Consider the following 17,505-nt stretch of genomic DNA (forward strand, 5'->3'; position numbering starts at 1 on the left):
AACAACCATGGAGACATCACACACCCCTGCTGCAAACCGACGTTCACTGGGAACCAATCACTTTCCTCTCTCTCTACTCTTACACATGCCTTACATCCTTGATAATAACTTTTCACTGCTTTTAGCAACTTACCTCCCACACCATGTACCCTTAATACCTTCCACAGAGCATCTCTATCAAATCTATCATATGCCTTCTCCAGATCCCTAAATGCTACATACAAATCCATCTACTTTTCCAAGTATTTCTCACATACATTCTTCAAAGCAAACACCTGATCCACACATCCTCTACCACTTCTGAAACCACACTGTTCCTCCCCAATCTGGTGCTCTTGACCCTCTCGATTAATACCTCCCCATATGATTTCCCAGGAATACTCAAGAAACTTATACCTCTGTAATTTGAACACTCACCTTTATCCCCTTTGCCTTTGTACAGTGGCACTATACATGCATTCCGCCAGTCCTCGGGCACCCCACCATAAACCTACATACATTGAATATCCTCACCAACCAGCCAGTGAGCAACACAGTCACCCCCTTTTTGATAAATTCCACAGCAACACCATCCAAACCTGTTGCCTTGCCTGTTTTCATCTTCCACTAAGCTTTTTCTACCTCTTCTCTGTTTACCAAATCATTCTCCGTAACCCTCTCACTTTGCACACCACCTCGACCAAAACACCCTATATCTGCCACCCTATCATCACACACATTCAATAAACCTTCAAAATACTCACTTCACTACTTGTTATTACCTCCCCATTTGCCCCCTTCATCGATGCTCCTATCTGTTCTCCTGTCTTATGCACTTTATTTACCTCCTTCCAAAACATCTTTTGATTTTCCCTGTAATTTAATGATACTCTCTCACCCCAACTCTCATTTTCCATCTTTTTCACCTTTTGCACCTTTCTCTTGACCTCTTGCCTCTTTCTTATATACATCTCCCAGTTATTTGCGCTATTTTTCTGCTAAAATTGTCCAAATGCCTCTCTCTACAGTCTCACTAATATTCTTACTTCTTCATCCCACCACTCACTACCCTTTCTAGTATGCCCACCTCCCACACTTCTATGCCACAGGATCTTTTGCGCAAGCCATCACTGCTTCCCTAAATACATCCTCCCATTCCTCCCTCACTCCCTTTATGTCCTTTGCTCTCACCTTTTTCCATTCTGCGCTCAAGTCTCTCCTGGTACTTCCTCATACAAGTCTCCTTCCCAAGCTCACTTACTCTCACCACTCTTTTCACTCCAACATTCTTTCTTCTTTCCTGAAAACCTCTACAAATCTCCACCCTCGCCTCCACAAGATAATGATGAGACATCCTTCCAGTTGTACCTCTCAGCACATTAACATCCAAAAGTCTCTCTTTCACATGCCTATCAATTAACACATAATCCAATAACAATCTCTGTCCATCTCTCCTACTTACATACATATCCTTATGTATATCTCTCTTTTTAAACCAGGAGTAGTGCTTCTCCTTCCTTCGCTCTTGTCCTCTCACGAACCCCTGACTTTACTCCCAAATCACTCTTCTCCTTTACGCTTAAGCTTCGTTTCAATCAGAACCAAAGCATCCAGGCTGCTCTCCTCAAACATACTACCTATCTCTCCTTTTTTCTCATATTGATTACATCCACACACATTTAGACACCCCAATCTAAGCCTTCGAGGAAGATTAGCACTCCCTGCGTCACTCCTTCTTCTGTTTCCCCCTTTTAGAAAGTTAGAATACAAGAAGGGGAGGGTTTCTAGCCCCCCACTCCCGTCCCCTCTAGTTGCCTTCTATGACACACGGGGAATGAATGGGAGAAATACTTAGAAAAACAGATGGATCTGGAGAGAGCATATGATAGAGTTGATAGAGATGCTTTGGGGAAGGTATTAAGAGTGTATGGTGTGGGAGGTAAGATGCTAGAAGCAGTGAAAAGTTTTTATCAAGGATGTAAGGCATGTGTACGAGTAGGAAGAGAGGAAAGTGATCGGTTCCCAGTGAATGACGGTTTGCGGTAGGGGTGCGTGATGTCTCCATGGTTGTTTACCTTGTTTATGGATGGGATTGTTAGGGAGGTGAACGAAGAGTTTTGGAGAGAGGGGCAAGTATGCAGTCTGTTGTGGATGAGAGGGTTTTGGAAGTAAGTCAGTTATTCGCTGATGATACAGCACTGATGGCTGATTTGGGTGAGAAACTGCAGAAGTTGGTGACTGAGTTTGGTAAAAGTGAAAAGAAGAAAGCTGAGAGTAAATGTGAATAAGAGCAAGGTAAGTAGGTTTAGTAGGGTTGAGGGACAAGTTGATTGGGAGGTAAGTTTGAATGGAGAAAAACTGGAGGAAGTGAAGTGTTTTAGATATCTGGGAGTGGACTTAGCAGCAGATGGAACCATGGAAGCGCAAGTGAGTCACAGAGTGGGGGAGGGGGCGAAGGTTCTGGGAGCGTTGAAGAATGTGTGGAAGGCGAGAACGTTCTCTTGAGAAGCAAAAATGGGTGTTTGAAGAAATAGTGGTTCCAACAAAGTTATATGGTTGTTAGGCATGGGCTACAGATAGAGCTGTCTGGAGGAGGGTGGATGTGCTGGAAATGAAATGTTTGAGGAAAATATGTGGTGTGAGGTGGTTTGAACAAGTAAGTAATGAAATGGTAAGAGAGATGTGTGGTAATGAAAAGAGTGTGGTAGAGAGAGCAGAAGAGGGTGTATTGAAATGGTTTGGTGATTGACAAAGAGGATGTATGTGTCAGAGGTGGAGGGAACGAGAAGTGGGATACCAAATTAGATGTAGAACGATGGAGTGAAAGAGATTTTGAGCAATCAGGGCCTAACATACAGGAGGGTGAAAGGCGTGCAAAGAATAGAGTGAATTGGAATGATGTGGTTTACTGGGGTCGATGTGCTGTCATTGGATTGAATCAGGGCATGTGAAGTGTCTGGGGTAAACCATGGAAAGTTTCGTGGGGCCTGGATGTGGAATAGGAGCTGTGGTTTCAGTGCATTACACATGACAGCTAGAGTCTGAGTGTGAATGAATGTACCCTTTGTTGTCTTTTCCTAGGGCTACCTCACGTACACGTGTGTGTGTGTGTGTGTGTGTGTGCTGCTGCTGCTGCTGCTGCTTGCTGCTGCTGCTTTTCATGTGGTGGGGTGAATATGGGAATGGATGAAGGCAGCAAGTATGAATATGTACATATGTATACATCTGTGTATGTTATTATACTTTGTCGCTGTCTCCTGTGTTAACGAGGTAGCGCAAGGAAACAGATGAAAGAATGGCTCAACCCACCCACATACACATTTATATACATGCATGTCCACACACGCACATATACATACCTAACCTATACATCTCAACGTATACATATATATACACACACAGACATATACATATATACATATGTACATAATTCATACTGTCTGCTCTTATTCAATCCCGTTTCCACCCTGCCACACATTAAATGACAACCCCCCCTCCTATGGGTGTGGGGGGTAGCGCTAGGAAAAGAAAACACGGGCCACATTCGTTCACACTCAGTCTCTAGCTGTCATTATAATGCACTGAAACCACAGCTCCCTTTCCACATCCAAGCCCCACAAAACTTTCCATGGTTTACCCAGATGCTTCACATGCCCTGGTTCAATCTATTGACAGCACATCGACCCCGTTATACTACATCGCTCCAGTTCACTCTGTTCCTTGCACGCCTTTCACCCTTCTGCATGTTCAGGCCCCGATCACTCAAAATCTTTTTCACTCCAACTTTCCACCTCCAATTTGGTCTCCCACTTGTTCCCTCCACCCCTGACTCATATATCCTCTTTGTCAATCATTCCTCACTCATTCTCTCCATGTGACCAAACCATTTCAAAACACCCTCTTCTGCTCTCTCAACCACTCTCTTTTTATTACCAAACATCTCTCTTACTCTTTTATTTTATTACTTACTCGATCAAACCACCTCACACCTCATATTGACCTTGAACATCTTATTTGCCACACATCCACCCTCCTCTGCACAACCCTATCTATCGCCCATGCCTCGCAGCCATATCACATCATTGGAACCACTATTCCTTCAAACATACCCATTTTTGCTCTCATAGATAACATTCTCACCTTGCACACATTCTTCAACGCCTCCAGAACCAACCTTTTCCCCCTCCCCCACTCTGTGACTTGCTTCCGATTACATGGTTCCATCCACTGCCAAATCCTCTTCCATGTATATAAAACACTTCACTTCCTCCAGTTTTCTCCATTCAGACCTACCTCCCAATTTACTTGTCCTTCAACCCTACTGAACCTAATAACCTTGCTCTTATTCACATTTACTCTCAGCTTTCTTCTTTCACACACTTTACCAAACTCAGTCACCAACTTCTGCAATTTCTCACCCGAATCAGCCACCAGCGCTGTATTTTCAGCGAACAACAACTGACTTGTTTCCCAAACCCTCTCATTCACAACAGACTGCATACTCGCCCCTCTCTCCAAAACTCTTTTATTCACCTCCCTAACAACCCCATCCATAAACAAATTAAACAACCATGGAGACATCACACACCCCTGCTGCAAACCGACGTTCACTGGGAACCAATCACTTTCCTCTCTCTCTACTCTTACACATGCCTTACATCCTTGATAATAACTTTTCACTGCTTTTAGCAACTTACCTCCCACACCATGTACCCTTAATACCTTCCACAGAGCATCTCTATCAAATCTATCATATGCCTTCTCCAGATCCCTAAATGCTACATACAAATCCATCTACTTTTCCAAGTATTTCTCACATACATTCTTCAAAGCAAACACCTGATCCACACATCCTCTACCACTTCTGAAACCACACTGTTCCTCCCCAATCTGGTGCTCTTGACCCTCTCGATTAATACCTCCCCATATGATTTCCCAGGAATACTCAAGAAACTTATACCTCTGTAATTTGAACACTCACCTTTATCCCCTTTGCCTTTGTACAGTGGCACTATACATGCATTCCGCCAGTCCTCGGGCACCCCACCATAAACCTACATACATTGAATATCCTCACCAACCAGCCAGTGAGCAACACAGTCACCCCCTTTTTGATAAATTCCACAGCAACACCATCCAAACCTGTTGCCTTGCCTGTTTTCATCTTCCACTAAGCTTTTTCTACCTCTTCTCTGTTTACCAAATCATTCTCCGTAACCCTCTCACTTTGCACACCACCTCGACCAAAACACCCTATATCTGCCACCCTATCATCACACACATTCAATAAACCTTCAAAATACTCACTTCACTACTTGTTATTACCTCCCCATTTGCCCCCTTCATCGATGCTCCTATCTGTTCTCCTGTCTTATGCACTTTATTTACCTCCTTCCAAAACATCTTTTGATTTTCCCTGTAATTTAATGATACTCTCTCACCCCAACTCTCATTTTCCATCTTTTTCACCTTTTGCACCTTTCTCTTGACCTCTTGCCTCTTTCTTATATACATCTCCCAGTTATTTGCGCTATTTTTCTGCTAAAATTGTCCAAATGCCTTTCTCTTCTCTTTCACTAACAATCATACTTTTTCATCCCACCACTCACTACCCTTTCTAATCTGCTCGACTCCCACCTTTCTCATGCCACAAGCATCTTTTGCGCAAGCCATCACTTCTTCCCTAAATACATTCCATTCCTCCCCCACTCCCCTTACGTCATTCACTTTTACCTTTTTCCATTCTGCACTCGATCTCTTGTGGTACTTCCTCTCAAAAGTCTCCTTTCAAAGCTCACTCACTCTCTTCACTCTGTTAACCCCAACATTCTGTCTTCTTTTCTGAAAACTTCTACATGTCTTCACCTTTGCCTCCACAAGATAATGGTCAGACATCCCCCCCAGTTGCTCCTCTCAGCACATTAACATCCAAAAGTCTCTCTTTCATATGCCTGTCAATTAACTTGTAATCCAGTAACGCTCTCTGGCCGTCTCTCCTACTTGCATACTTATACTTATATACATCCCTTTTTTTGACCAGGTATTCCAAAGCACCAGTCCTTTTTCAGCACATAAATCTATAAGCTCTTCAACATTTCCATTTACAACACTGAACACCCCATGTACACCAATTATACCCTCAACTGCCACATTACTCACCTTTGCATTCAAATCACCCATCGCCTTAACCTGGTCTCGTGCATCAATGCTGCTAAAACACTCACTCAGCTACTCCCAAAACACTTGCCTCTCATGATCTTTCATCTCATGACCAGGTGCATAGGCACCCATCTGTCTCCATCCACTTTCAGTTTTACCCATATCGATCTAGAGTTTTCCTTCTTACACTCTGTCACATACTCCCACAACTCCTGCTTCAGGAGTAGTGCTAGTTCTTCCTTTGCTCTTGTCCTCTCACCAACCCCTGACTTTACTCCCAAAACAATTCTAACCACTCTTCCCATTTACCATTGAGGTTCATTTCACTCAGAGCCAAAACATCCAGGTTCCTTTCCCTAAACATACTACCTTTCTCTTCTTTTTTCTCATCTTGGTTACATCCACACACATTTAAACCCCAATCTGAGCTTTCGTGGAGGATGAGCACTCCCCGCATGACTCCTTCTTCTGTATCCCCTTTTAGAAAGTTAAGATACAAGGAGGGGAGGGTTTTTACCCCCTTCTCCCGTCCCATTTAGTCGCCTTCTACGACACACGGGGAGTATGTGGGAAGTATTCTTTCCCTCCTATCCCCAAGGATATATATATCCCCCTCGAAGGCTCAGATTGAGGTGTCTAAATGTGTGTGGATGTAACCAAGATGAGAAAAAAGGAGAGATAAGTAGTATGTGTGAAGAAAGGAACCTGGATGTTTTGGCTCTGAGTGAAACGAAGCTTAAGGGTAAAGGGGAAGAGTGGTTTGGGAATGTCTTTGGAGTAACGTCAGGGGTTAGTGAGAGGACAAGAGCAAGGGAAGAAGTATCACTACTCCTGAAACAGAAGTGGTGGGAGTATGTGATAGAGTGTAAGAAAGTAAACTCTAGATTGATATGGGTAAAACTGAAAGTGGATGGAGAGAGATGGGTGATTATTGGTGCATATGCACCTGGGCATGAGAAGAAAGATCATGAGAGGCAATTGTTGTGGGAGCAGCTGAGTGAGTGTGTTAGTAGTTTTGATGCACGAGACCAGGTTATGATGATGGATGATTTGAATGCAAATGTGAGTAATGTGGCACTTGAGGGAATAATTCATGTAAATGGGGTGTTCAGTTTTGTAAATGGAAATGGTGAAGAGCTTGTAGATTTATGTGCTGAAAAAGGACTGGTGATTGGGAATACCTGGTTTAAAAAGAGAGATATACATAAGTATACGTATGTAAGTAGGAGAGATGGCCAGAGAGCGTTATTGGATTACGTGTTAATTGATAGGCACGCGAAAGAAAGACTTTTGGGTGTTAATGTGCTGAGAGGTGCAACTGGAGGGATGTCTCATCATTATCTTGTGGAGGTGAAGGTGAAGATTTGTTGAGGTTTTCAGAAAAGAAGAGAGAATGTTGGGGTGAAGAGAGTGGTGAGAGTAAGTGAGCTTGGGAAGGAGACTTGTGTGAGGAAGTACCAGGAGACTGAGTACAGAATGGAAAAAGGTGAGAACAAAGGATGCAAGGGGAGTGGGGGAGGAATGGGATGTATTTAGGGAAGCAGTGATGGCTTGTGCAAAAGATGCTTGTGGCATGAGAAGCGTGGGAGGTGGGCAGATTAGAAAGGGTAGTGAGTGGAGGGATGAAGAAGTAAGAGTATTAGTGAAAGAGAAGAGAGAGGCATTTGGATGATTTTTGCAGGGAAATAATGCAAATGAGTGGGAGATGTATAAAAGAAAGAGGCAGGAGGTCAAGAGAAAGGTGCAAGAGGTGAAAAAGAGGGCAAATGAGAGTTAGGGTGAGAGAGTATCATTAAATTTTAGGGAGAATAAAAAGATGTTTTGGAAGGAGGTAAACAAAGTGCGTAAGACGAGGGAACAAATGGGAACTTCAGTGAAGGGGGCTAATGGGGAGGTGGTAACAAGTAGTGGTGATGTGAGAAGGAGATGGAGTGAGTATTTTGAAGGTTTGTTGAATGTGTTTGATGATAGAGTGGCAGATATAGGGTGTTTTGGTCGAGGTGGTGTGCAAAGTGAGAGGGTTAGGGAGAATGATTTGGTAAACAGAGAAGAGGTAGTAAAATCTTTCCGGAAGATGAAAGCCGGCAAGGCGGTGGGTTTGGATGGTATTGCAGTGGACTTTATTTAAAAAGGGGGGTGACTGTATTGTTGATTGATTGGTAAGGTTATTTAATGTATGTATGACTCATGGTGAGGTGCCTAGGATTGGCGGAATGCTTGCATAGTGCCATTGTACAAAGGCAAAGGGGATAAGAGTGAGTGCTCAAATTACAGAGGTATTAGTTTGTTGAGTATTCCTGGTAAATTATATGAGAGGGTATTGATTGAGAGGGTGAATGCATGTACAGAGCACCAGATTGGGGAAGAGCAGTGTGCTTTCAGAGGTGATAGAGGATGTGTGGATCAGGTGTTTGCTTTGAAGAATGTATGTGAGAAGTACTTAGAAAAGCAAATGGATTTGTATGTAGCATTTATGGATCTGGAGAAGGCATATGATAGAGTTGATAGAGATGCTCTGTGGAAGGTATCAAGAATATATGGTGTGGGAGGCAAGTTGTTAGAAGCAGTGAAAAGTTTTTATCAAGGATGTAAGGCATGTGTACGTGTAGGAAGAGAGGAAAGTGATTGGTTCTCAGTGAATGTAGGTTTGTGGCAGGGGCGTGTCATGTCTCCATGGTTGTTTAATTTGTTTATGGATGGGGTTATTTGGGAGGTGAATTTAAGAGTTTTGGAAAGAGGGGCAAGTATGAAGTCTGTTGTGGATCAGAGAGCTTGGGAAGTGAGTCAGTTGTTGTTCGCTGATGATACAGCGCTGGTGGCTGATTCATGTAAGAAACTGCAGAAGCTGGTGACTGAGTTTGGTAAGGTGTGTGGAAGAAGAAAGTTAAGAGTAAATGTGAATAAGAGCAAGGTTGTTAGGTACAGTAGGGTTGAGGGACAAGTCGATTGGGACAACCCTGTATAACCCTGTCGTTAGCCCATGCCTCACAACCATACAATATTGTTGGAACTACTATTCCTTCAAACATACCTATTTTTGCCCCGAGATAATGTTCTCTCCTTCCACACATTCTTCATCGCCCCCAGGACCTTCACTCCTCCCCCACCTTGTGACTCACTTCTTCTTCAAACATGGTTCCATCTGCTGCTAAATCCACTCCCAGATATTTAAAACACTTCACTTCCTCCTGTTTTTCTCCATTTAAACTTACTTTCCCTCCACCCTACTGAACCTAATAACCTTGCTCTTATTCACACTTACTCTCAACTTTCTTCTTTCACAAACTTTTCCAAACTCAGTCACCAACTTCTGCAGTTTCTCACATGAATCAGCCACTAGAGCTGTAATTATCAGCAAACAACAATTGACTCACTTCCCAGACCCTCTTATCCCCAAGATTGCATACTCGCCCCTTTCTCCGAAACTCTTGAATTTACCTCCTTAACTACCCCATCCATAAACAAATTAAACAACTAAGAGGACATCACACTTCTCTGCCGCAGACCGACATTCACTAGGAACCAATCACTCTCCTCTCCTCCTGCTCGCACACATGCCTTACATCCTTGGTAAAAACTTTTCACTGCTTCTAGGAACTTATCTCCCGTACCATATATTCTTAAGACCTTCCACAAAGCATCTGTATCAAACCTATCATATGCCTTCTCCAGATCCAGAAATGCTACATACAAATCCATATGTTTTTCTAAGTATTTCTCACACACATTCTTTAAAGTAAACACCTGATCCACATGAGATTGCTTTGATTAGGGCATTTAATTGCATGTTCCATCAAAGATAACAAAAAACTTCCTGTGGCAATTGAAATTCACTTTATTTCCGTTATTATTTAGAAAGTTTGTAGTTGTTTCAGTTCCTTGTTTACGTATGGTTACTGGAAGGCTATTTTTGAAGAGTGCTTCTTGATTCATCCCATTGGAGGCAACTACTCACAGTGAACAAATGTCTCAGCAATTTATTGTGAACATAGGACCAAATCGATCATATAGTTTTAGATTAACATTGAAAACAAAATAGATTTCAGTTCGTTGGGGAAATTGTATAAAGTCTTCATTTATTGTTTGGATTTCTACAAGATATTCACCTACTTTGGAATAAGTACTCCCACTTCTTCCCAGATTTTCATAGCTTCCACCATTATCAACATATTTGATATCATAGGATGATTAAAATTAACCCAGCCATGTTCCCTATGTTGTAATCTGTTCATTTGTTCAATGAGAAATTTTATGAAATTCCAAAGGTAATAATGCTTCAGCACCTAAGTAAACAATTACATTGGGCTCTTATGCGATTAAAATGGTGATTTTTTTTTGTACTTGTTACAGTGCAGTAGTACTTAACACTTTTCTCTTCCCTAACTGGAAGTAGTCTATTACTAAAGCAATCTATCTCCTGGAACAGTGCATTTGAATGGCTTTACATGCTTTCTTACTAGCACTATTGCCAGGTTTTATTCATAAGACATATTTATTTACTGCAGTGTGAAAAATTTTATGAATTGCACAGTATTGTGTTGACATATAATCTGTATTTAATGGTGAATATGGAGTGGAGTAAAGCTATGTACTGGTTCCATTGTAGTAGTATTGTGTTGACCTACATTACTTATTCAGTAGTGAACATTAAGTGGTGTAAAGTTACATATTTGGTGAACTGCATTGATACTGTGTTGAAATATATTATGTATTTAATGTTGAACATTTTTATGATGATTGTGTCGCAGTAATATAGAAGTTGACCTACACACAACTGTGGGAAAACCAAGGTATTTGCTTCCTCAACTGTACACTTCATGAATTGTTTATGACAGTCATAGTATTAGGTATATGTGAATTCTTGTATCTGTGCAGGCACTGGTTGGTAGAAGGAGATTGTGGTGACTGATGTCAGTCAGGCAATCACCCTATAGTCATTTGGGTGGGTCACAACTCTAGCAGTCTGGTGCCTTGGCCTGTTGTTTACATGGAGATGACCACATCTCCAGCGTAGGACTCAGTTGTTCACTAGTAAAGGTTTCAGATTTGTATATCTCTTTCACTATCAGATTCATTGGAGGCAGTCACTTGTGTGATGATGGTAGGTCCAGTCAGGCATAATCCAAATATCAAGCTGGAGGGGTTGGGGGAAAGAGAGAGTTTAGGTCAACATGTTGACCTGTAGGTAGTCAGAGAGCACCAGTGACAAACATGCTACCCCATTGAAGGTTGGTAGTTACATAGAATAGATGGATTTTTGGATTTATGTACTATGCTTGCATGCCTTGCCTTTATCTTTTAAAGTGTATATTTTTTATATGCAATGTTGGTTTTTATTCACAGTTCAGGAAAATGCACCAAAGGGAACTAAATTTTTCATGGCCATTTTATTTCTTAAACAATATTGCCTTTCCCACCCTAGTGAGTTAGCATTAGGAATTAGGCCTACAAAGATAAGCTTTTGCTTGGCTTGTACGGTTTCTACTTGTTTTGAAATAGTGATACAGGAAAGGAGAATTTTTACCCCTCCCAGTCCCAGCCCACTTTGTCTCTTTCTGTGACACTTGGGAGATATGTGGATGGTATTCTTTCTCCTGTTTCCCTGCTGTAGATGGTATTCTTTCTCTTGTCTCCCTAGCTGTTTTATATACATAACTGTATATTTTTTCTAGTTCTGATTTTACATTTTCCATGCATCATTTTGTTTTAGATGACAACAAATTTGGCCAGAAGTTGATGGAGAAGATGGGATGGTCAAAAGGCAAAGGTCTTGGACGGAATGAACAAGGCATTAAAAATCATATCTCTGTCAGACTTAAAAACAACAAAAATGGTAAGATATTTGTACAAACTTATCCAATTTATTTTATAAAGAAAGTGCATATACTGTCAAATTTTTATGCATGTTATTATTGAATAAGTGAAATTTTTTATTATTGCACCACCTTTCAGTATACATCGTTCCATATGAATTATGGTAACCATATTGACTGTAATGATATACCATTATAGATATGTGATTAAAGGCCCATAAAAATGGAACAGTGAGTAATCAGTTTTATTACATATGTAGGACTTAAGATTAATGGATATTGTAATCACTAATTTCAGAAGGTTGCAGGTTTGATTGTCTCCTTACACAATCTTTTGCAAAAAGCATATTTGATAAACAGTTCATTTTTATCTATACCTCTTTCAAAGGATGTGTGAATCAGGTGTTTGCTTTGAAGAATATATTTGAGAAATTCTTAGACAAACAAAGTGATTTGTATGTAGTGTTCATAGATCTGGAGAAAGCATATGATAGGGTTGATGGAGATGCTTTGTGGAAGGTGTTATGAGTGTATGGTGTGGGAGGAAAGCTATTAGAAACAGAGAAGTTTTGATAGAGTAGGGCATGTTTGTGACTAGGATTGAGAGGAGTGTGAGTGGTTCCAGGTGAAGATGAGTCTGCAGGGATGTGTAATATCACCATGTTGTTTGATTTGTCTTGATGTGATGGTGAGGGAGGTAAATGCAAGGGGTCTTAGGGAAAGGGGCTGGTATGTAGGGGATGAGACGGCCTTAGTAAGTCAGTTCTTCGCTGATAACATGGCACTCCTGGGAGATTCATGTGAGAAACTGCAGAAGTTGTGGCTGAGTTTGTGAGAGTGTGTCAAGGGAGAAAGTTGAGAGTGAGGGTTATTAGATTTAGGAATGCAAAGAGATGGGTTAGTTGGGGTGTGAGTTTGATTGGAGAATGATAGGAGGAAATGAAGTGTTTTATATATCTAGGAGTGAGCATGGCAGTAAATTGAACCATGGAAATGTTAGGATGTATGAGGGGCTCAAAGGTTCTAGGAGTATTAAGGAATGTGTGGAAAGAGAGAGCACTATATGGGATGTCAAAAATAGTTATGCTTGTAAGTATAGTAGTCCCAGTGATGATGTATGGACACAAGGCATGGGCTACAAGTGAGAATGTATAGAAAAGGGTGGATGTGTTGGAAATGAAATGTTTGAGGACAATATTTGGTCTGAGGAGGGTGACTGAGAAAGTAATGATAGAGAAGGTAAGGTAATAAGAAAAATATAGTTGAGTGAGCTGAAGAGGGTTTGCTGATATGGTTTGGACATGTGGAGAGAATGAGTAAGGAGAGTATGAAAAAGATATACATCAAATATATAGAGGCGAGGAAGAAGGGGAGACCAAATTGGAGATAGAGGGATGGAGTGGAAAAAACTTGAGTGTTCAGGGACCAAACTTGTAGGAGTGTGAAGTCATGCATGGAATAGGATGAATTGGAGAGATGTTATGTATAAGTAGTGACATGCTATCAGGAGACTGAACCAGGGCATATGAAGCAGTCAGGGGAAAACACAGAAAGATGTGGAGAAGGCCTGGTTTGCATTACACATGTCAGTTAGAGAATGGATGTCACTGAATGAGACCTTCTCTTCATCTGTTCCTGGTGCTACCTCACTAGTATGGGAAACAGTTAAGGAGTATGAAAGAAGAGAAAAGAAAAACCTCATGTTCATACTCCCCTCACTTTGTCCTTGTACATTTGTTTTCTTAAATTTTCATTAATCTTTTGATTCATTTATGGTTAATTTTCTGAGCCTGCCAGATAACATTTTTTTCAATAGATCTTGTCCAAAATAGTGCTCTTAATTATGAATCATACACTGAGCACAGAAATGATGATATAGTAACCCCAGTTGCAACTCGCTTACTCTTCACTGATATGTGTAGAAAGCTTTCCCAGTTACCTAAGACCAATGCTTTATCATTACACAATTAATTATGGTCACCTTGGATGTATTAAAATAAAGGATTGCCCTTTTTATCGAGCTGTAAGAATGTGGGTAAAGCATAGTAGCCCCTAGCTTTTATGAAATGAGTGCAAGTGGTAAAAATAGGTATTTTCTTGTTCATTGTACATTTTGAGCTGGGAGCTCTGATTCTTTATGCCTGTTGTTAGAATTATGAGGATTGTAAAGAAGCAGCATGTTTCACCAAAGTAAGTTACTATGATTGAATCCTCTGCTTTGAAGGTGATGCCTTTTAGGTTGGTCATATTCTTTGTCAGTGATTTTGTACATGTATAGGTAATTAAATTTTTGTATGTTATACAGTACATGATTACTACTATTTTCAAAGCATTTTTTTTTATTTAGCTTTATTTTTACCACAAAACTCAGCTCCCTAAGTCATAAAAACCAGCAACTGGCCAGGGCATCTGTACGACATGGCAACACTTGTTGGTTTCTACGAAAGCAGTGTAATAAGCTTAGTTTACCCAGGGAATCATGTGAGTTCAAAGCATCACATGAGCTACCATACAGCTGGACTGTGACTGCATTCTTATGTGTGTGCTACTGCATCTTTACATGGAACTCTTTGAAACAAAGTTACTAAACGATATCTAACTCTCTAATCAGTTTGGTTTCGGTATGTAAGATGATGTTCTCTGTGTTTGGCCATCAAATGAAAATTTACAAACATTTCTCCCTCTACTTAACAATTTAGCACCTTCCATCAATGTTACTGCAGAAATTGAAAACAATGGTATGTTACCATTTTTAGATTGCATGATCAATAGGGATGAAAATGTGATTTAAGTTTAGCATATACAGAAAACCTATCAATGTATGCTCATATTATTATCATACATAATCGGTGTTTCCCGCATCAATGAGGTAGTGCCAGGAAACAGACGGAGAATGACCCGTCCACTCATACACACGTATGTATACATAAATGCCCATATACTCACATATACAGAGACATATATATATATATATATATATATATATATATATATATATATATATATATATATATGATAGAGTTGATAGAGATGCTGTGTGGAAGGTATTAAGAATATATGGTGTGGGAGGCAAGTTGTTAGAAGCAGTGAAAAGTTTTTATCGAGGATGTAAGGCATGTGTACGTGTAGGAAGAGAGGAAAGTGATTGGTTCTCAGTGAATGTAGGTTTGCGGCAGGGGTGTGTGATGTCTCCATGGTTGTTTAATTTGTTTATGGATGGGGTTGTTAGGGAGGTAAATGCAAGAGTCCTGGAAAGAGGGGCAAGTATGAAGTCTGTTGGAGATGAGAGAGCTTGGGAAGTGAATCAGTTGTTGTTCGCTGATGATACAGCGCTGGTGGCTGATTCATGTGAGAAACTGCAGAAGCTGGTGACTGAGTTTGGTAAAGTGTGTGGAAGAAGAAAGTTAAGAGTAAATGTGAATAAGAGCAAGGTTATTAGGTACAGTAGGGTTGAGGGTCAAGTCAATTGGGAGGTGAGTTTGAATGGAGAAAAACTGGAGGAAGTGAAGTGTTTTAGATATCTGGGAGTGGATCTGGCAGCGGATGGAACCATGGAAGCGGAAGTGGATCATAGGGTGGGGGAGGGGGCGAAAATTTTGGGAGCCTTGAAAAATGTGTGGAAGTCGAGAACATTATCTCGGAAAGCAAAAATGGGTATGTTTGAAGGAATAGTGGTTCCAACAATGTTGTATGGTTGCGAGGCGTGGGCTATGGATAGAGTTGTGCGCAGGAGGATGGATGTGCTGGAAATGAGATGTTTGAGGACAATGTGTGGTGTGAGGTGGTTTGATCGAGTAAGTAACGTAAGGGTAAGAGAGATGTGTGGAAATAAAAAGAGCGTGGTGGAGAGAGCAGAAGAGGGTGTTTTGAAATGGTTTGGGCACATGGAGAGAATGAGTGAGGAAAGATTGACCAAGAGGATATATGTGTCGGAGGTGGAGGGAACGAGGAGAAGAGGGAGACCAAATTGGAGGTGGAAAGATGGAGTGAAAAAGATTTTGTGTGATCGGGGCCTGAACATGCAGGAGGGTGAAAGGAGGGCAAGGAATAGAGTGAATTGGAGCGATGTGGTATACAGGGGTTGACGTGCTGTCAGTGGATTGAATCAAGGCATGTGAAGCGTCAGGGGTAAACCATGGAAAGCTGTGTAGGTATGTATATTTGCGTGTGTGGACGTGTGTATGTACATGTGTATGGGGGGGGGGGGTTGGGCCATTTCTTTCGTCTGTTTCCTTGCGCTACCTCGCAAACGCGGGAGACAGCGACAAAGTGTAAAAAAAAAAAAAAAAAAAAATGTCTGTGTGTGTATATATATGTGTACATTGAGATGTATAGGTATTTAAATTTGCGTGTGTGGACGTGTATGTATATACATGTGTATGTGGGCAGGTTGGGCCATTCTTTTGTCTGTTTCCTTGAGCTACCTTGCTAACGCTGGAGACAGCGACAAAGCAAGATAGATAAATAAATAGATATATACACATGTACATAATCATGCTTGCCTTCATCCATTCAACCCCACAGGAAACAGCATCACTACCCCCTGCTTCAGCAAAGTAGCACCAGGAAAACAGACGAAAAAGGCTATATTCGTTCACACTCAGTCTCTACCTGTCTTGTGTGGTGCACCGATACCACAACTCCCTATCCACATCCAGGCCCCACAGACCTTTCCATGGGTTACCCCAGATGCTTCACATGCCCTAGTTCAGTCCATTGACAGCACGCCGACCCCAGTATACCACATTGTTCCAATTTACTCTATTCCTTACATGCCTCTCACCCTTCTGTATATTTAGGCCCTGATCACTCAAAATTTTTTTCACTCCATCCTTCCACCTCCAATTTGGTCTCCTGCTTCTTGTTCCTTCCACCTCTGACACATATATCCTCTTTGTCAATCTTTCCTCTCCTTCTTTCCTTATGTCTATTTATTTCCACACATCTCTCATACCCTTTCATTACTTACTCGATCAAACCACCTCACACCACAAACATTTCATTTCCAACACATCCAGCCTCCTCTGTACAACCCTATCTATAGCCTAAGCCTCACAACCATAAAATGCTGTTGGAACTATATTCCTTCAAACATACCCATTTTTGCTCACAAAGATAGCATTCTTGCCCCCCTCCCCCTCCCAGTGAATCACTTCCACTTCCATGGTTCCATTCACTGCTAAGTCCACTCCCAGATATTTAAAACACTTCACTTCCTCCAGTTTTTCTCTATTCAAGCTTACATCCCAGTTAACATGTCCCTCATCCCTACTGAACCTAATAACCATGCTCTAATTCACATTTACTCTTAACTTTCTCCTCTCACTTGCTTTTCCAGACTCAGTCATCAACTTAAACAGTTTCTCACTCGAATCAGCCCCTGGAACTATATCATCGGCGAACAACAACTAACTCACTTCCGAGGCCCTACCATCTCCAACAGACTGCATACTCGCCCCTTTTCCCTCTTGCATTTACCTATTTACCTCCTTATATATTTATTTATTCAGTATGCATAATCAGTGTTTCCCATATCAGGAAGGTAGTGCCAGGA

The 17,505-nt window shown here is 41.3% G+C and overlaps 1 protein-coding gene across 1 annotated transcript in view; it reads left to right on the top strand.

Annotated features, from left to right (window-relative positions):
- The window catches only part of LOC139764701 (uncharacterized), an 80,996-nt gene that overhangs the window by 12,168 nt on the left and 51,323 nt on the right, over positions 1-17,505 (top strand). The window contains exon 2 of the mRNA XM_071691590.1: positions 11,849-11,971. Coding sequence (XP_071547691.1) covers positions 11,849-11,971 — 123 coding nt within the window. The remainder of the gene's footprint in view (positions 1-11,848; positions 11,972-17,505) is intronic.

Source organism: Panulirus ornatus, chromosome 50, assembly GCF_036320965.1.
Source record: "Panulirus ornatus isolate Po-2019 chromosome 50, ASM3632096v1, whole genome shotgun sequence".
NCBI classification, from domain to species: domain Eukaryota; kingdom Metazoa; phylum Arthropoda; class Malacostraca; order Decapoda; family Palinuridae; genus Panulirus; species Panulirus ornatus.